The sequence below is a fragment of the Molossus molossus genome, unplaced genomic scaffold (assembly GCF_014108415.1).
Source record: "Molossus molossus isolate mMolMol1 unplaced genomic scaffold, mMolMol1.p scaffold_m16_p_21, whole genome shotgun sequence".
NCBI lineage: Eukaryota > Metazoa > Chordata > Mammalia > Chiroptera > Molossidae > Molossus > Molossus molossus.
This window is the reverse complement of record NW_023425357.1, coordinates 15,693,050-15,712,179: the sequence shown is the minus strand read 5'-3', so window position 1 is coordinate 15,712,179 and position 19,130 is coordinate 15,693,050. Positions and strand designations below refer to the sequence as shown.

The following is a 19,130-nucleotide window of genomic DNA, read 5'->3' as shown; positions in this document are numbered from 1 at the left end:
TATGTTCCCTTGGCCGGAATCGAACCCAGGACTCATTGATCCGTGGGCCGGCGCTCTAATCGCTGAGCCAAACTGGCCAGGGCAAAAACTCAAGATTTTTAACTAAAGTCTTATGATGTGGTCATGTTGGTGATGAACTCTAATTGGCCCTTCATAGCTAAATGACACATGTGGCGGGGGTGGATTAAACACGGGTCTCAGGCCTTCACCCAGGGAATGAGCTCACCCCGTTGCATAGCCTGTCTTTGGTGGGTGGTTCTAGGCGCCCTCTGTTTGGGGTAAGAGAGGTGGCTTCAGACCCTGCAGTCTGAGGGTGGCCTGGGAGAGCTGCAATTGGCTGCCCACAGTCCTGCTCTACTAAAGGAACCCCCTAAAGGAATGCTGTTTGGGGTGCCTCCCATAGGGAGCCATTACACAACGCGGACCTGTCAAGAAGCTAAGAAACGCGCGTTGAACAAAACTGGTAACATTCGCTGAGGGGTGGTGGAGAGAGTGACCTTGAAAACTGTGGAGAGCACACACTTGCGAGCGAGAACGAAATGAGCACAAACTATGACATGTAACCCGTAGGGAGGCTGGCTCGGCAAGACCTTGCAGAGGGCGCTTCTGCTGAGCTACCGTGATGCAGAGAAAGGCCTGGAGAGGGGGGCAGGGCTGGTCCGGGGTGCCTGGCAGGTTCTTGCGGGCAGGCGTCTGAAGCCGGTGGAAGAGGCTAGTGCACAGTGGCCGTCCGCCTTCCAGGCCACCAGCCCGGTCCCTCCTCTTTTGCAGAGACGGCCCCTCCACCTCACGTTGAGCTCCCTTCGGACATCCAGGAGAACCAGAAAGTCATTCTGACCTGCTGGCTGGATTTTTCCTGCCCTGAGTACCAGATAAAATTGCAGTGGTCCCTGGAGGATTCAGAACTTCCCACTGACGTCCCCTCGACTTCCCTGACCACCACGACGGTCTCCACCCGGAGCCAGCTCACATTCTGGCCTCAGTGGACCCACCACGGCAAGAACCTGGCCTGCCAACTCCGGAAGGACGGGGCGGACGGGCTGCTCTCTCGGGAAACGGTGCGGCTCGATGTGAAGCGTGAGTCTCTCCAATGCTCCTATGGGATGGATGAGGGACTTGTCCTCTTCTCCTGACACCTCAGTGAGCGTCCAGGGTAGCAGGAGCCTCCACAGAAGGAAGCACAGTCAGTCTGTGGGCCCCTGAGGCGGAGAATGGTCCCGGCTGAGTTGGGTTCCCTCCCCCACCATCCCTGTTGTCAGCCCTGGTGCGTCAGGATTCCTTTTAGCATCTCCTTTGGTCTTAATGGAATAAAATATTTTCATCTCTTCTCAAGCCAGGCCATGATTTGGGGATCCTCTGGTTAGGTTTTATTGTTCTTCTCTGAGGAGAGGAAGGGAGGGATTTTTTTTCCACATCATTCATTCATTCGTTCAATAGATATTTGTTGCAAACCTACCAGGTGCCAGGCCTTACGGCTGCCAGGGAGACAGTCCTTGCCCACGCGGAGCTAGCATCGCCGTGGGAAAGGCAAACAAGACAGAGATCCACCAAGAAAGGGAGAAAATAGCAGTAGGCAGTGCTAAGTGTATTAGGGGGAAACCAAGCAGGGCTTGGACAGAGGGGGTGAGAGAGGGAGACTTCGGGGAGGCCGCTGAACTGGGGCTGAGACTTGAGTGAAGGGAGGAACTGAGGCAGGCAGATATTTTCCAGAAGATTCCAGGAAGAAGACCAAGTGTTGAGGTAGGAACTTGGTGTGTCTGTGACCACAAGCAACGGACCACAGAGCCCTGGCACTGTATCTGAGAGGCCCAGGGTAGGAAAGGATGGTTGAGTGGGACCAGGTCCCTGGAGCCTGTGGGCAGCCGGCGGGGTTTGGGAATTTACTCCAACAGTGGACTCCACTGAATGGCTTCAAGCAAGGGAGAGCCAAGGTCTGCTGGACAGTGTTAGGAGTGTCGCTGGCTGCTGGTGGAGACCGGACCTTCGGGGACAGTTGCCAGCCTGTTGACCAGGGTAACAGTGAGTGGCTGCTCACCCCGACGTGCTATCCGCAGGCCACTGCTTTAGAAGAAGAGAAAGCCTGGCGACTTCGCATTACTTTACAGCCTCTGAGAGTTCCCTGTCCCCTCCCCCATTGTCCCTCTGCTCCTCCAGACCGCCCCAAGTTGAAGACCGAGGTCATTCTTGGAGAAGCCACTGTAAAGTTGAAGACCGAGGTCCGTCCTGGAGAAGCCTATGTGACGGAGGGCGAGTCTGTGACCATGACGTGCCAGGTCATCAGCAGCCACCCAGAGTGCCAGTCTCTATCCTGGCGCAAGGATGAAAAGGTCCTGAAAAAGCAGGAGCCACCGCAGAGGGAGAAGACGCTCGTACTAGCTCTGTCCAGAGTGACCAGGTGGATGGGTGGGAAGTACCGCTGTGAGGCCCACAATGAAGTAGGCTCGGAAGTCTCAGAAGTGGATCTCCAAGTGCACTGTGAGCCGCCTGGGAGCCGCCAAAGGGCCGGCAGGGAGTCGGCAGGGTGGAGCCAAGGCCCTTAGGAGGTCAGCACAGGGGCTCTGCATGACTCCCCCGCTTGTCTCTGCTCCTTTTTCCAGATGCTCCGGAACCTTCCGAGGTTCAGATTCTCCCCTCACCAGCTCCGGAGAGAAGCACAGTGAAACTGACCTGTCTATCACAGGCCAATCCTCCTCCAACAAATTATACCTGGTATCACAATAAGGATACACTATGGGACAAGACAGACAAGTCCTTTCAGATCCCAGAGGTCCTCCTCAGTCACGCTGGGAGTTATTCCTGCTTGGCACAGAACAGTCTCGGTCTTGGACAACTTGGTCAGGCAGCTGAGTTGGATGTCCAATGTGAGTAGTCGCGGAGCCTCCGGGCTCTGGAGGGAGAAGGCGGCAGTGGGCAGAGGAGGCAGGCAGGCGAGTGCAGGGAATGGCTGGGTCCGAGGACAGCCAGCCAGCAGAAGCCAGGTCTCCAGACACGCGAGCCTCTTGGGGCAGCCGTTCTGCTATTGGTCACAATTGTATCCTCAGCACCAGAACAGGGCCTGGCTGGCGGTAGGTGCTCAGCAGATGTTTATTGAACGAATAAACTGCATGATGCCAAGCCCCAGGAGAGACATAGAGACTTGATGTCACTAGTCAGTGAGTAGCTGAGTCCCAGAAGGTGTCCTGAAGTTTCCGAGAAGAACTGGGGCAAAATGTGTCATGCCCTCTCCATCATCAGACCCTGTTCAACCCAGCAAATCTTGTCACTGAGTCAGGCCCAGGACAAAGAGAATCTCTAGTTGGTTTTTTTTTAAATCCTCACCCGAGGACATTTTTGCTTTTATCTTCACATAGAGCGGGAGGGAGAGAGGGAGGGAGAGAGAGAGAAACATCGATGTGAGAGAAAAACATCGAGTGGTTGCCACCCACAGGACCCCAACCAGGGCCAGGGACAAACTGCAACCGAGGTACATGCCCTTAGCGGGAACCAAACCCCGGATTCTCTGGTCCACGGGCCGATGCTTTCACCGCTGAACCAAACTGGCCAGGGCGAGAATCTCTAGTTTTTATCCTTGGACCCTGGAACATTATCATCTGGGCCAAATATGCTGATGGGAACGCCCAAAGCCTGAACATCTAGACAGCCCCAGATAAGTCAGCATCCATGTTTATTGAGTGTGTACGATGCACCACATCTTGTTTTGTCCTGGCAACAAGTCCACGGGGTTGGGTTCTCTTAGGGTCTCTTTTGACAGATGGGTAAACTGAGGCCTGCAGCTCATGGTCACGCAGCTCTCAGTGGTAAGGCCCGGCAGTCTGGCTCCAGAGCTGTGCATGTTGTTGTTATTGACCCTGGGCGGCAGCCGCGTGGCTATGTGCCCAGACCCTGGCAAAACCCCACAAATAGCACCGTGTGTTCTCTGTCCAAGCTGTGTTCTTTTTCTTTTTTTTAAATATTTTTTTTTTTTATCCTCATCCAAGGATATTTTTCCATTTTTTGCACAGATAGAGTGGGAGGGAGAGAGAGAAAGGGAGAGAGAGAGCGAAACATCGATGTGAAGGGACACATCGAGTGGCTGCCACCCGCACGACCAACCAGGGCCGGGGACAAACTACAACCGAAGTACATGCCCTTAGCGGGAACCGAACCCGGGTCTCTCCGGACCGCAGGCCGACGCTCTAACCGCTGAGCCAAACTGGCCAGGGCTCTTTTTCTTTTTTTCGTAAATAAGTGTTCCTTTATTGATTTGAGAGAGAGAGAGAGAGAGAGAGAGAGAGAGAGAGAGAAACATTGATGAGACAGAACATGATTGGCCGCCTCCTGCATGCCCCCCACTGGGGATCGGGCCCACAACCTGGGCATGTGCCCCGACCGGGAATCGATCTGGGACCTCTTGGTGTGTGGGTTGATGCTCAATCACTGAGTCACACCAGCTGGACCTGAGCTGTGCTCTTAACCACTACACCATCCTGCCTCGAAGCACAGCCAGGCCAAACAAGAAGGGCAGGGTTTTTGCCCTCAAGAGGGAAGCTGAGCCTTCCTGTGGTTAATCTAGGGACTGTGTGGATGCAGGGGACAGGGAGGAGGGACAGAGGAAGCAGGAAGGAGCCGGTGTTATGAACAGCTGGCTTTTCTTCACCCATTTCTCTCATTTTCTCCCAGATTCCCCCAAGGAGGTAACCACGGTGATTCAAAACCCCACACCAATTCGAGAAGGAGACAACGTGACCCTGTCCTGTAGCTATACCTCCAGCAACCCCCGCGTTACCAGATATCAGTGGATGCCCCAAGGCTCCTGGAAAGAGCTATTACCTGGGGTGGTGATGATTCAAAGAGTTCCCTGGAATGCCGTGCCCTTCACCTGTGCAGCCTGTAACCAGTGGTGTTCATGGGGTCGCCCCGTCAGCCTGCAGGTCCAGTGTGAGTGACCTGCGCAGGGGCATCTGGGAGGTGGCTCAGGTCGAATATGGGGCTCTAAGGGCGAGGAGCCTGGAGCCTGGCCCAGAATCTTCACAGAGAACTGAGGGATAAGAGTCAGGTCTCAGCAGCAAGGGGAGAGGAAGTCCTGGGGACAGGAAAGGGTCAGACTGAGGTCAGACAGAGGTCAGACTGAGGCCCTTGCTTTGCAGATGCCCCCAAAGGCGTTGAGATCCTGCTGTTTAGCCCCCATTCTGAGATTCAGTCTGGGCACTCCGTCCTCCTCCAGTGTAACTTCTCAAGTAGCCATCCCATGGATGTCCGCTTCTTCTGGAAGAAAAACGGAACCTTTCTGAAGGAAGGAAGAAAACTGAGCTTTGACTCCATCTCTCCAGAAGATGCCGGGACTTACAACTGCTTGGTCAACAACTCCATAGGACAGAGCATGTCTGAGGCCCGGGTGCTGCAAGTGCTATGTGAGTGGCTGGAGCCGGACGCCAAGGGCAGAGAAGGGCAGGTGACTGGCTCCCCGGATCCTGACTTTGCTTGTCCTTCCAGATGCACCTAGGAGGCTACGGGTGTCCATCAGCCCTAACGACGGAGTGACAGAGGGGAAGAAGGCAGTCCTGACGTGTGAGAGCGACGCCAACCCGCCCGTCTCCCACTACACCTGGTTTGACTGGAATAACCAAAACCTTCACCATGATCACCAGACGCTGAGACTGGACCCTGTGAAGATCCAGCACTCAGGCGCCTATAGGTGCAAGGGATCCAACCACCTGGGTGTGGACCAGTCGCCCCCCAGCACCCTCACTGTCTACTGTAAGGCCCCTTCTCTCTTCTTCTCTGGCCTTGGCCACCCCTGTGCCCCGCCCCCAGGCTGTGCATTCCAGACCACTGACCCCTTCTCCCCGCCCCCCTCCCCTGCCAGGCCAGCCCAACCTGTGTGCTCAAAGGCACCCCCTGCTCCACACAGCTCCCCTGGCTCCCCGCCTTCCCACCCAGTCTCCCGGACTCTCTCCAGGGGGATCCCCTCTCCGGCAGCGTCCACCCACCACACATCCTGCGCTCCCACTGGGTCCCTCTGTCTGTCTCTCTCCGTCTCACCCTTGTTTCTATCTTTTGAAACTTAAGTGTGTGTGTGTTTTAAAAGACTCTACAAGTCCATGGTAAAAGATTCAATCAGCAGGAAAGGATAAATAGTGGGAATACAGACACCGCTCCTTTCTGGCCCCCTGAGAGCTCTGTCCCTCCTTCCGAGCCTTCACGGGGGGCAGTTTCCCGTGTCCTCGGAAAACCTTGTACAATGCGCGCCATACACCTGCGTGGACGCGCCCTTAGCTCCGGGACGGGGGTGGGGCTCACACAGCGCTGGGCTTGTCCCCAGGTGACAACGCCACGCAGAGATGCGTATACCAGGTGTCCAAAGAGCCTGGGAACATAGGGAAGACATTTAAGCTATTTATTATACTTTTCCAGCTTTATGACGGGAGCTACAGTTTTAAATTTAGAGGATCGTTGCGTGCAAAGATGGACACTGAAGGGAAATAGCCTGAGCGTGTGGCTTTGAAATGTAGCATATTGTATAAAAACGCGTTCCCTGGGCCTCCGCTTTGCAGACACCCTGGACCCCGGTCTCTTTCCTAAGGGCTGCTCTGTCTTCCAGTCCACTGCTTAGCTGACTGCCTGGGGCCAGCCTCAAGGCGTGTGCAGGCTCGGGAATAGTGCAGGACACATTCCTACACAGAATGGCTAGGCCAAAGGACAGTTCTTTGAAGCTCTAATAGTATGGCCAAAGTGCCTTCTTAAGTTGTACCCATTTATGGGGGTTACAAGCCTTGTGGGTGTCCCTGCCCGTCACAAAGCAGGACCTCCTAACAGCAGGTCCAGAGGACAGGGACTGGCTTCTCTCTCTTTGTCTGCGTTGTGTCCCCAGTGGTGAACATCATGCAGAAGGAAGGACGGGGCTCTGCAGAGCGAAGTCGAGGGTGCCCCCAGGCAAATGTCGAGGGGCAGAGTGGGTTGTATCTGACTGAGACAATGTCATCAGCTGATAGTGGCTCTTTCTCCCTCAGACAGTGCACAGACCATTAGCAGGCAGGTGGCCCTGGGATTGGGGGTCTGTCTGGCCATCATCCCCCTGGCATTCCTGGGGGTCAAGCTTCATCACAGGTGAGCTCCTCACAGTGCCCCCCCCCTCTCCCTCAGCCCATTCCAGAGAATAACTCCAGTTACTCAGCCCTGTGGGCCCCTGCTGGCCCACCCCACGGGGCCTTGTCCTCATTCCCCTGCTCCTCACTGAGCGGATCTTTATTTCTTAGCTGGAAGAGGATTCAGAGCCAGCAAGGGCTTCAGGAAAATTCCAGTGGGCAGAGCTTCTTTGTGAGGAATAAAAAGGTAGGATGGAAGAAAGAAAGAAAAAGAGCCAGGGCAGACCTTGAAGCCAAGCAAAGAAACCAAGTGAACGGGGCCGACGAAGAGAATGGTGGAGCCGCCCAGCCCAGGGGGAGGGGACGCGGTGGGCAAGGAGGGGTGGGAGCTGGAACCTGGTCTCTCCCGCAGATAAGAAGAGCCCCCGTCTCTGACAGCCCCCACCCCATGGGCTGCTACAATCCGGTGGTGGAAGACTCCATCAGCTACGCGGCTCTGCACTTCCCCTCCGGGGAGCACGACGCACCGAGGACTGGGTACTGAGGGCACCGGGAGGGTGACAGCGGCACCCTGGGAGGGCTGGGGGAGGAAATGCCCGTGTCCTACTGGCCATCCTTGTGCCAAGCCCATGCCAGGCACCACCATATACCCATTTCCTTGCTCCAGCTCCATGACATCCCGCCCCCTTCGGTAAGTAATGGTCTCGGGAACTGGTCCTGGTCCTTCAAGCCAGGGGAACGTACGCCCGAGTCAGTCTCCGTCACCGAGGTTAAGACTGTGGTACTCGCTCATTGACACAGTAGCGCCGGCTGTGAGCATTAGGCATACATATGGAGGGCTGAGGGGCTGGGGTGCTCTTGGGGTCTAGGGGAGTTAAAGGAAGGGGCAGAGTTCATGAGAAATGCTTCACTTGTGGTCATCTCTCTGCCCTCCCTCTCAGGGGTGCAGGGACCCCAGAGGCACGGAGACCTTCCCTACATAGGGACAACACGGTCACTTACTCCGTGGTGCAGAAGCATCAAGTGGTAAGAGGGCAAGGCAATGGAAGGCAGGGGCGTGGGGGGCCCGGTCTCCCCTGTGAGCCCCAGATGGGGAGACTTGGGAGGACTCAGTGATGTCAAAGGCCGGGCGCAGGGCGGGCACCTCCCCATCGGAGACACCAACGGCACAGACAAGAGTACTCCCGCCCGGGCTCCCGATGCCCCAGGGCGTCAAGGAGAGGGTGGGCAGACAAAGAGGATGGTGGGGGGCTGGGGCGCACGACGCCAAGCTGACCACGACGTGGCTTTCTCAGGGCGACTACGAGAACGTGACCCCACGTGTGCTGGAAGACGATGGGCTACATTACTCGGAGCTGGTGCACTTGGGGTTTGGGGAGCGGCCTCTGAGACAAGAGGAAGTGGAATACGTGACCCTCAAGCGCTAAAGGGTCAAACTGGCTGAAGTGGAGGTGCCTAGGGGACAGGATGGTCACGGGCCCTGCACCCCTGCTGCTCAGCTGAGAAGTTACACGGTCTCCCCTTACACACGCATGCACACAATGCACACGCATACATGCACACACACGAGTGCACACATGTACAGTTACTGCACCCCAGTCGGTACGGAGAACTTTGGGCATGGCCCAGAGACAGTGTTCCCTCTCGGCATCGGTAACCTCGACCATCCAAAAGGCCTGGCCCCGGTCCTATCCCACGTGCCTTCCCTCCCAGAAACGTACCTGAACACCTAGCCTGCACTGTACAAATCCCCCTGCCTGTCCCCAGGCGTCTGCCACCACCCACCCCCTCCAAAACCCGCCCCCTAGTTTTTCTTCTTCCCCTCCCTGTCCCCTTGACACTCCCTCCCACCCCCCTCTTATAACCCCACTCACTGATCTTACGCCTAATTCTGCCTCTGGAGCAAAGTCCGGAGAAAGGGACAGAAATGAGGAAGGAAGAGGAACCACGGGGCGCGGGTCCCCCTCTGTGTCTGAGAGGCATTGCGTGGCGGATGACTAAGCTGCGGCCCTCTCATCCTCTGGAGACAGAGGTGTGAACAAACATGGAACAGTCACAACGTTGCACAATAAAAACGGCTCGAATATGACCTCAGAGAACCAGTGAGCTATTTCTGTGGAGTCAGAGTAGGGCGGGACGTGGGGGAGGCTTCGTGGATGGGGCTTGGGGAGAAGGGCTAGGAGTCAAGGTAAATTCACGATCAGCTCAGCAGACTGAAGGGTCTGTTATCTTGTTGCAGAGAGTACACTGGGCGGGACTCTGAGTTTGCCTCTCCTACCTAACTAGCCGAGCCCTCTTAGGCCAAGTTCACCAGCTTATCGGGGCCTCAGTTTCTTCCTCTGTAAAATGGAGATGCCACCACCTCCTACACAGGTGCTTGGAGACAGGAAGTGATGTAGAATCTTACATTGCTGGAGTCCCGTTACAAGAAGCCTTAGGCAAGAGCCAAAAGTCCCCCAAACCGAATTTCTATCTTATTTGCATCTCTTGAAGAATGCAAAATGGGGAAGCCCGTTTGTGACTCACAGCTATGCTCAAAAGTGACCCCTCCGAGGTCTTTCACCATCCACAGCTGCCAAAGACCGTCTCGAGGGCCAGCTGCCTCGAGAAACCTCATAGCCTTCCTACCTCCCACCACCGCCCCCGCGGTTATGTTCACTAATTTCCACTTTCCAGTTAGGTCGGCTTCCCCTCCACTTGTCAGGTTTGATCTCTCCCCACCCAATCGCCTGCGTCTGCCAGTGGGCAAAGGCCCCTTCTCCGCGGGAGCAGGAACACGTGGCCAATCCATCTGGTTTGCTCAATACCAGAAAGCAGGGGAGGGAAGAGGAGGGAAGAGGAGGCTCTGGTCACCCTCGGAATTATGCAGAGTTGAGGCACTGATGTCTTATTCCTGTGTCCCCAGTTTGAATTCCTGTGAGCCTCACAGGAGGAAGAAGAGATTTAAATGAGAAGGGAAGGGTTTGGGGTGTTCTGCATTGGAAATGAGGTACAGTGTCATTTAGCCATTCAACCGTTCCTTCAGCAAACATTTACTGAGCACACGTCCGTGTATCCAGCACAGAGCCAGATATTGAGGTACAAAAAGATATGCCATAGTCCTAATCTGGGGATCTCTGGGGTGCCCAAAGGGTTTCAGGGCGGGATCCCCTTTGAAGAGGCTGGAGTCAGTCCTGAGCCCGATGAGGCCTGGCACAGGCTTCCTGGCAACCAGTGGGTTCCTTTCCATCCAGTCCCTGAGCCTCGCTGCTGATGTAAATCCACTTCGTGACCAATTGACCAAGAGATGTGGCCATCAACAGGCCCTGCTGAGGCGTGCACAGCAGGTGACCACAGACAGCCCTCTCCCCAGCCCCAGATGGCACCACCCTCCCGGGGAGCCGACCCTCGACTGTGCAACTCCCTGAGCCGCCACTATGTGTACGAAAAGCAGCAAACAAAGCACACAGAAATGTCGGCCCTCGCTGACCAGCATCCTAGCAGGGAGCCAGCAAATCTGATGTCTCGGGCAGTGAGGGCGCCGAATAAACACGACACCGGAGGCGGACAGGACTGGAGCAGGGAGGGGCCTGTTTGATGGAGGGATCAAGGAAGGCCCTCGAGGAGGGGGCACCGGCCAGAGGCCTGAACCACCAGGTGGCCGGCCCCGAGGAGAGATCTTAAAAGACCTGTCGTCTTCCTTCGCACCCAGCTTTGCTCTTTCCCCAGAAGCTTGGTGCTGGAGGTGAAACTGCACCCCTCTGGCTTTTGCCCTTGGCCCCCTGTGTCTCCCAAAGAGAACGCACGGTACCACAGGTGGCAATTCTACATCCCAGGAGAAGGACTGAGCAACAGCCATGGGACTTAGAAGGGAGGCCACCAGGAATCAGGTTAGTGACTGAGGTAGAGAAAGGAAACTAGCCGATTTATTTAGAGGGGGTCGTTGATGTGCAGCCCTCTACCTGAAGCCTGGTGAGAAGCACTCCCAGAAAACCACCCGAAGAAGCAGCGTATTTACTTCTTTAGGGTGACTTGGAGAGTGGGAGGGGCACAGTGGCTCAGTGACCCCCACCCCTCCCCCCACCAAAGAAAACTGAAGTCAAGAGGGTGTGTTGTCAGTCTGAGGCAGCAGAGACACACAGACAGGGAGACACATGCACACTGAGAGACAGAGAGACAGAGAGCCACAGAGATAAACTCAGGCCACTTTAACTACGGAGGAAGGCTTCCTGGCAGGGCCAGGCGACCCCAGCAGGAGGTAAACGGCCAAATTCCCAGAGTCTGGGAGAGGAAAGCTAAGCAGCCAGCCGGGGTACACACTGTGCTGACCAATGTCTCTACAAGTGCCCAGGGCAGAGCCCCCTTTGACAGACGCGCAGGCAAGAGACGCAGAGTGGAGAGCACAGCCCGGCTACTCCAGTGTTGCCAAACGAGACCGTCTCTCCTCCTCCCCTCCTGCCAACGCTGGAAGGTCAGAAACGAGGTCATCGGGCTGAAGGGAAAGGAGAGGGAGGGGGGAGATGGAGCAGTGCTCTCCTCCCAACACGTGCCCACCTGTGCGTGCGGGGGCGGGGTGGGGTGGGGGAGGCGCAGGCCATGCCCTGAAATAGTTACCCCTCCTGTGAGCGACCAGGTGGAGACAGTGAGGCTGACTACGGTGGCTGCAGGCTACAGGCTGCCCAGGAGCTCCTCCGGGACCAGAGAGGACTCGGCCCCCAGAGCAGGTGTGGACAGGCTGGGACAGGGGCCGGGGGACACAAGCTGTGTCCTGGTCACACGTCAGTCACCCACCCTGCCCCTTCAGGGTGCTGGCCATGCACGCCTCACTCTACCCAGTTCTGCCCTCTCCCCCTCCTGTGTTCACGTCACCCTAGACCCTCACCTCCTCCATCTGGCCTCAGCTCCAGCAGGAGATGCCCCATTAGCTGCTCACCCAGGCTGCAGGTGCCTCGGGCTAATTGTCCTGCCTCCCCACCCTCTCTCCCTTCCAGCTCACTGCCCATCCCGGGCCCTCCCTCAGCCGCAGCGGGGCTCCTGAGCCTCAGAGACGTCGTGGGCAGCGCTGAGAGGTGAGTTCTTCCTTCTGCTCTCCTCTCTGCGCCAACAGTTACTCCCCAGACTCCCAGATCCCCCCGCTGAGGGTGCCCCTGAAGTCAGCTAAGGATTCCCAGCGACAAGCCGGCGCCTGGCTTCCCTTGGGCTCTCTGCCGGGGACCCCCTTTGCCTGCCTTTTCCCACAACCTCCACCCTACCCAAACCCCAACCTCTCCTTCCGTTGGCTAGGAGTCGCCACCAACCCTCCACGGCTGGCAGGGGGTCCACGACGGGGGGGGGGGGGGGGACAGCTACTTCTCTTTGCTGGGAATGGGGGTCAGGGCAGAGGAAGCAGAAGTCGAACTTCCTTGTCTAAGAAGAGTGTGCACTGAGACCCAACTCTGTTTCGAATTCTCTCCCCAGACTCTCGGAAATCAAGCAGCTTTTGCTCTCGGGGACCCGCACACGTTCGTCCTGTCTTCTCCTGTTAATCCTCGACCACGTGCTTCGTTTGAAGAGGGGGTACAGTGGAAAGAAAGCAGAGGGCTGAGGGCGAGCAGTCTCGCTTCTAACCCAGGCTCCCCTGCTAACCGGCTGCCACCTCCTCCGGGCGCCTCCCTCTCCAGATGGCTTCTAAGACCCTGAGCAGTGTGTGACTCAGGAACTCCCCCCCCAGGCCGAGATCTGAGGGCAGGGAGCCGGCTAGGCCAGGGGCCCCATGGACCTGCCCCCCCAGCTCTCCTTTGCTCTCTACGTGGCTGCCTTCGCCCTGGGCTTCCCGCTCAATGCCCTGGCCGTGGGGGGCGCCGTGGCCCACGCCCGGCTCCGCCTCACTCCCAGCCTGGTCTATGCCCTCCACCTGGGCTGCTCAGACCTGTTGCTGGCAGCCTCTCTGCCCCTGAAGGCGGTAGAGGCCCTGGCCTCGGGAGCGTGGCCTCTGCCAGCCTCCCTCTGCCCCCCCTTTTCCCTGGTCCACTTCGCTCCGCTCTATGCGGGCGGCGGCTTCCTAGCTGCCCTGAGCGCTGGCCGCTACCTCGGAGCCGCCTTCCCCTTGGGCTACCAAGCCGCCCGGAGGCCCTGCTACTCCTGGGGGGTGTGTGTGGCCATATGGGCCCTTGTCCTCTGTCACCTGGGGCTGGTGTTTGGGTTGGAGGCTCCGGGAGGCTGGATGGACAATACCACCAGCTCCCTGGGCATCAACACACCAGTCAACGGCTCTCCGGTCTGCCTGGAGGCCTGGGACCCAGCCTCGGCGGGCCCTGCGCGCCTCAGCCTCTCGCTTCTGCTCTTCTTTCTGCCCCTGACCATCACCGCCTTCTGCTACGTGGGCTGCCTGCGGGCGCTGGCCAGCTCAGGGCTGAGTCACAGACGGAAACTAAGAGCCGCCTGGGTGGCAGGTGGGGCGCTGCTCACACTGCTGCTCTGCCTGGGACCCTACAATGCCTCCAACGTGGCTGGCTTCCTGCACCCCGACATGGGAGGCCGCTGGAGGAAGCTGGGGCTCCTCACGGGCGCTTGGAGCGTGGTGCTCAACCCATTGGTGACCGGCTACTTGGGAGGGGGTGTTGGCCGGGGGACATCCTGTGTGACAAGAATGAAAGGGGGTACCTCTCAGAGGTAGTAGCCTCTGCTGGGGAGAAGGAGCACGCAGCAGGGCCCAGCTGCTTCTCCCGGCCTCTGGTGAGGGCCGTGCCAAAGCAACGGCGAGGTGGCCTGGCTTGGCTGCACCCCTGGACCCGCCTATGGGAAGAACTGAGCCTGGTAAGACAGCGTCCCAGGCAGAGAGAAGAATGGAGGCCAGGAGCTGGGGTGCAGGAGGAAGGTAAGTTAACCTCTGCACACAACAGCATGACTCTCCACATCTGTCTCCTCTTCTAGGTCTTTACCTGCCTGTCTGCCAGTGTGCTCTGGGCAGAGGCCTTTTACTGGGGGGGGGTGGGGGGGGACGTTTGCTTCTAATGTAGAGGAACCGCCACTCTGATGATACGCTTTGGGAGATGCTCCTCCAAAGCCATTTCCTAGGAAAGAACCACTTAATTTCTGCGTGCGAGAGAAGGCAGGAGGCAAAATAATGACGCTGTGATACCACTGGAAAGTCACAAGGGGGCAGCACTAGAACTGTGAACAGGAAGTTGGGAGGAAGGGATGCTTCAGCGGGGGAAGGAAAATATTAGCAACACCAGAAATAGTCGCAAACAGATAGAGAGGCACTGATACGTGACAGTCACCACGCCAAATGCTTTACAAGTGTTGTCTCATCTCATCCTCACACATCCTTTGGTTAACCATGCAGCCGTTCAGGTGGGCAGGTTGCTCATTGCATGAGGGTGCCAGTCAGAGGGGCAAACACTGAATTCTACTGTGCTTTGCTCACTAAGCCATGTGCCTGGCACAGCGGGCCCTCCGTCCAGGGGGAGCAGCATCTTGTTATACTGTGAACGAAAACACCACCCACTCCTCAAACAGTACCCCTTGGGGCACAGCAGGTCTGTGCTCGCCTGGAGGGGGTACCTTTTCCTAATGTGCAGAAAGGCGCTGCTTGAGTTAGCTGCGGTTCTGAAGGCATTATCGTCTTTATTTCCCGGGGCCCTACTGCAAGGAAGGAAATGGGGGAGATCCCTCAAGGCAGGACCCCAAGGGTCAGGGGACCTTTGGAAAACTTAGGGTATTGGGTTAATGCCTAGCCTTGAGGTCTGTTTTGTGAAGGTGAGTGGTGGCACCCTGAACCGACAAGGAAGCGGGCAGAGGAGAGAGGCCATACAGGAGACAGGTACTTGGGCATCTGCTCTGAGAGGCAGGGTTAGGAGGCAGATCTGTTGATGATGTGCCATGAACAGACGAGGGCACCCAAAGCGGTAGCTACGTGCCCAGCACGTGAGAACTGGTTTATACAAGTTCTCTCTTCATGCTTAAATGTCTACAGGGGCAAGGGATTTTGTTTTCTTTTCTGATGTAACCCCGGCCCTTAGATGAGAGCCTAGCACATAGCAGGCTCTCAGTAAATGTCGGCTGCATGAGCGCGTGCTCACAACAGCCCTCCAAAGAAAGTTTTTAAAATATATATATATATATATTTTTAATTGATTTCAGAGAGAAGAAGGGAGAGGGAGAGACAGAACATTGGTAATGAGGGAAACATCAATTGACCGCCTCTTGCACGCCCCCTACTGGGGATCGAGCCCACAACCCGAGCAGGTGCCACGACCGGAAATCAAATTGGGGACCTCCTGGTGTATAGGTTGATGCTCAACCCCTGAGCCACACTGGCCAGGCCCAAAGAAAGTTTTACTATCTGTTTTATAAATATGGAAACAGGCCAGAGAAGTAGAGGAACTCGATGGAGGCTCTGTGGGAAGCAGAAACAAGTGTGTTCCCTGCACATGGTGACACCAGAGAATTTCACTAAAAGCTCAGGTGACCTCACTGCCCCTCCCATAATGCCGGGGACTAGTCTCTCTCCCGCTGCTCCAGAGCCACTACTTCCGGTCACTTGTGCCTCTTCCTCTTGGGGAAATCTCAGTTCCTCCCTGGGAACAGGATCTGCCCCGGGCATCCTCTCCTGACCCTTGCCCCTTGAGCCCTAAACCTTGCCCCAGTTCCCGCAGTAGGTCAAGCCCGTGCACCCGCCATTCCTTCTGGCCGCAATGCTTCCTCCGTGGCTCTCCGCCTCCCATTGTCCTCCACCACTCAGCCCCTCCAGCCCCCGTTCCTACACGTAAGCACCACGGCAGCAAAAACTTTGTCCTGCTCACTGCTTACTGGCGATCGCAGCTTATTCGAGATCAGATTTACATATCGTAAAATTCACCCATGCAATGACTTTTAGTAAATGGACTGAGGTTGTGCAGCGATCACTATAATCCAATTTGGAGCATGTCCTCACCCAGTAAGACCCCTCCCGCTCGGTTCCAGTAAATCCCGACTCCGCCCCCATCCCTCAGGCAACCAGTCATCCGCCTGCTGTCTCGATCAATGTGCCTGTTCTGGACATTTTATATACATGAAAGTGTACAATACAGAGTCTCTTACAGCTGGCTTGTTTCACTTAGCATGTTTTAGAGGTCTGTCCATATGACGGGACACACGGCCATTTCACGCCTCTTACTGTGAGTTCGTGTTTCATCATATGGCCATATGCCACCCAGTTTATCATTGACTCGCTGACAGGCCGCCAAGTGGCGTTTCCTTTTTTTGGCTGATGCTATTTTGAACATTTATGAGCAAGACTTTGTATGGACATACATTTTGATGTTTCTTAGCTAGATAACTATAAGGGCATTGGGTCCCATGATACGTTGAAGTTTACCTTTTTAAGAAACTGTCCAACTCCTTTTCAAAGGGACTCCACCACTTTGTATTCTCACCAGCAACGTGGGAGGATTCTTGTTTCTTCACATCCTCGCCAACACCTGATAGACTCGCTGAGAGCCATTCCAGTGGCGTGTGAATATAATGGTATTCATTGTACTCCACACATATTTGAATGAATGATCTCTGAACCCCAACCCTGAAAGGACACCTGGAAATCTGCTGAATTGTCTATTGAGATCTTCCCCCGGGATCCCCTCCCCCAATCTCTGAAGCTGGGCAGACTTGGGTTTGCATTCTGGTGGTGATACTGAACAAGGGGTGTTACCTGGAGCAAGTCACTTCCGCACCGAGGCACCAGGATTTCAAGACATCATGGTGATACCCTGAGAAGCAGAGTATCTGCTATAGATGATGTGCCCCCTAAAAGGTAGCTGCTACCATCACCGCCACCATTATTATTATTATTAATATCATCATTACTCTCACCCCAGAGACAAGCCCATACTAGTGACTGGGATGATGGCAAGTAACATCTGAGCTTTTTTTAAAAAATATTTTTTCCTTTATTGATTTTAGAGAGAGAAAGAGAGAGGGAGAGAGAGATAGAAACATCGACGAGAGAGAGCATTGATTGGCCACCTCCTGCATGCCCCCCACTGGGGACCGGACCCACAACCTGGGCATGTGCCCTGACCGGGAATCGAACCGGCGACCTCTTGATGCATGGGTGGGTCGACGCTCAACCACTGAGCCACACCGGCCGGACCCTTCTGAGCTTTTGACATGTATTAATGCTTTAATCTACACAACAACATGTGAGACTGGTACTATGATGATCTCTGCTTTCGATGAGAACGCAGAGATTCAGAGAGTTCAGTCATTTGCCCCACATCAGAATCAGTAAGCGACAGAGCCGACGCTGAACCCAGGCCACCCTCTCCGTCACTGCCTCTCGCTTGCCCTTCCGAGGCACCCTGGGTGAGTGCCATTCTAGAGGAGCAGATAAGATACAAGTGGAGAATCAAGGAAGGGAGGATGAAGCCTGTCGGGCTCGATGGGCCCCCGGCGGAGGCTGCCCTAGGAGCCAGCAGTGGAATTTGCTCTTTATTTTGCATGCCATGCAGCTCTGCTCCAGGGGCTCAAGGCCTCTTTTGCACAATGGCTCCACAGTGAGTGATGTCATGGGCACTGCCTGATCTTTATCAGTTCTGTCACATTAATATTAACCGCACTCACCCTGGAGGAGCCAGCAAGGTCCTGAGCTGCAGAGCCCTGGGGATCTGGAGTTAGCAGGTGAGAGCCGGGCCCTGCGTGACTCCGTGGAGGAGCAGGGTGGTGCTGGCTTTCCTGCGGGACGGGACAGGAGCCGGCGGGCTGACCCCGCCGGGGAAGAAACCCCAGGGGGCGTGGAAGTGGAGGTAGCCACGGTGTTCTCTGTGGATGGTGGAGAGGCTGCCGGTTCAAGACCTCCACCCACACTGCCATCCCTCTCCCGGTCTGTCTCACCATCTCTCTCTCTCTCTCTAGTGGCCAGCGCCATGAACGCAAGCCTGGACCCGTCCTCCGTCCACGGCCATCCCTGGCTGTCCTTCTCCGTGTACCTCTTCACCTTCCTCGTGGGGCTCCCCCTCAACCTGGTGGCTCTGGTGATCTTCGCCCGCAAGCTGCAGCACCGCCCGGTGGCGGTGGACGTGCTCTTGCTGAACCTGACGGTCTCCGACCTGCTGCTGCTGCTCTTCCTGCCCTTCCGCATGGCGGAGGCGGCCAGCGGCATGCGCTGGCGGCTGCCCTTCACCCTCTGCCCCTTGTCCAAATTCGTCTTCTTCACCACCATCTATCTCACTTCCCTGTTCCTAGCCGCGGTGAGCGTCGAGCGCTTCCTGAGCGTGGCCTACCCGCTGTGGTACAAGACCCGGTCAAGGTTGCGACAGGCCTGCCTGGTCAGCGGGGCCTGCTGGCTCCTGGCCACGGCGCACTGCAGCGTGGTCTACACCACCGAGCTCTTGGGGAACTCTTCCCACAGCACCTGCTACCTGGAATTCCAGGACGACCAGCTGGCCATTCTCCTGCCTGTTCGGCTGGAGATGGCCGTGGTCCTTTTCGCGATACCCCTGCTCATCACCGGCTACTGCTACAGCCGCCTGGTGTACCTGCTCGGTCAGGGAGCCATCCGCCGGCGGAGGAGGGTGGCGGGGCTGGTGACGGCCACGCTGCTTAATTTCCTTATCTGCTTTGGGCCCTACAACGTGTCCCATGTCGTGGGCTACGTCCAGGGTAAGAGCCCAACGTGGAGAACTTACGTGCTGCTCCTCAGCACCCTGAATTCTTGTGTGGATCCCTTGGTTTACTACTTCTCGTCGTCTGGGTTCCAAGCTGACTTTCAGAGCCTGCTGAAGAGGCTGATTGGAGTCTGGGTTTTTTGGGGGCCGGAGAGATGCTTGAAATGGAAGAAGAAGGAGGAGGATTCACTTCAGGAACTGTAGTGGGTACGAGGAGTCTTTCAAGGCATCTCACCCACAGGGCAGTTCCCAGTTCAAGTCAGGAGGGACCGGGGAGCGGCAGGCAGGGGACCCATGCAGCCGGGCAAGGCAGACACCAGCCTCCCTGAGCGTGTGCGCACCGGAGCCCGATTCTTATCTCGCCACACTTCCCTCCTTGCCCACCTGCCCACGTGCTGTGGGTTAGACCCTGGGAAGAAGTCGAGGGGGGAGAGAGCTCTGGAGAAACGTGAGCTCCCCATGG

At 56.5% G+C, this 19,130-nt stretch overlaps 3 protein-coding genes across 5 annotated transcripts in view; all 3 read left to right on the top strand.

The window, feature by feature from the left end:
• CD22 (CD22 molecule) overlaps window positions 1-8,797 on the top strand; it is a 12,409-nt gene extending 3,612 nt beyond the window's left edge. For 2 of the 3 annotated variants that reach the window (XM_036274621.1, XM_036274622.1), the window contains 11 exons: window positions 772-1,077; window positions 2,155-2,475; window positions 2,598-2,861; window positions 4,660-4,917; window positions 5,127-5,390; window positions 5,473-5,736; window positions 6,990-7,086; window positions 7,236-7,311; window positions 7,477-7,601; window positions 8,006-8,090; window positions 8,360-8,797. In XM_036274621.1, the coding sequence (XP_036130514.1) occupies window positions 772-1,077; window positions 2,155-2,475; window positions 2,598-2,861; window positions 4,660-4,917; window positions 5,127-5,390; window positions 5,473-5,736; window positions 6,990-7,086; window positions 7,236-7,311; window positions 7,477-7,601; window positions 8,006-8,090; window positions 8,360-8,491 (2,192 nt within the window). In that variant the 3' untranslated portion in view covers window positions 8,492-8,797. The remainder of the gene's footprint in view (window positions 1-771; window positions 1,078-2,154; window positions 2,476-2,597; window positions 2,862-4,659; window positions 4,918-5,126; window positions 5,391-5,472; window positions 5,737-6,989; window positions 7,087-7,235; window positions 7,312-7,476; window positions 7,602-8,005; window positions 8,091-8,359) is intronic. The other variant, XM_036274623.1, reaches the window with a different exon arrangement.
• A 3,998-nt stretch (window positions 8,798-12,795) lies between these two features.
• Window positions 12,796-13,698, top strand: FFAR1 (free fatty acid receptor 1). The gene has a single exon (XM_036274701.1). The coding sequence runs from the start codon at window positions 12,796-12,798 to the stop codon at window positions 13,696-13,698; it is 903 nt and encodes a 300-aa protein (XP_036130594.1).
• A 4,228-nt stretch (window positions 13,699-17,926) lies between these two features.
• FFAR3 (free fatty acid receptor 3) lies at window positions 17,927-18,871 on the top strand. Its single transcript, XM_036275096.1, has one exon. It carries the CDS (start codon window positions 17,927-17,929, stop codon window positions 18,869-18,871), a length of 945 nt encoding a protein of 314 aa, XP_036130989.1.
• The last annotated feature ends 259 nt before the right edge of the window (window positions 18,872-19,130 follow it).

What these genes read in the sequence shown, in the direction of transcription:
- FFAR1 (XM_036274701.1), top strand. Translation starts at nt 12,796, where the DNA reads ATGGACCTGCCCCCCCAGCTCTCCTTTGCTCTCTACGTGGCTGCCTTC.
- FFAR3 (XM_036275096.1), top strand. Translation starts at nt 17,927, where the DNA reads ATGAACGCAAGCCTGGACCCGTCCTCCGTCCACGGCCATCCCTGGCTG.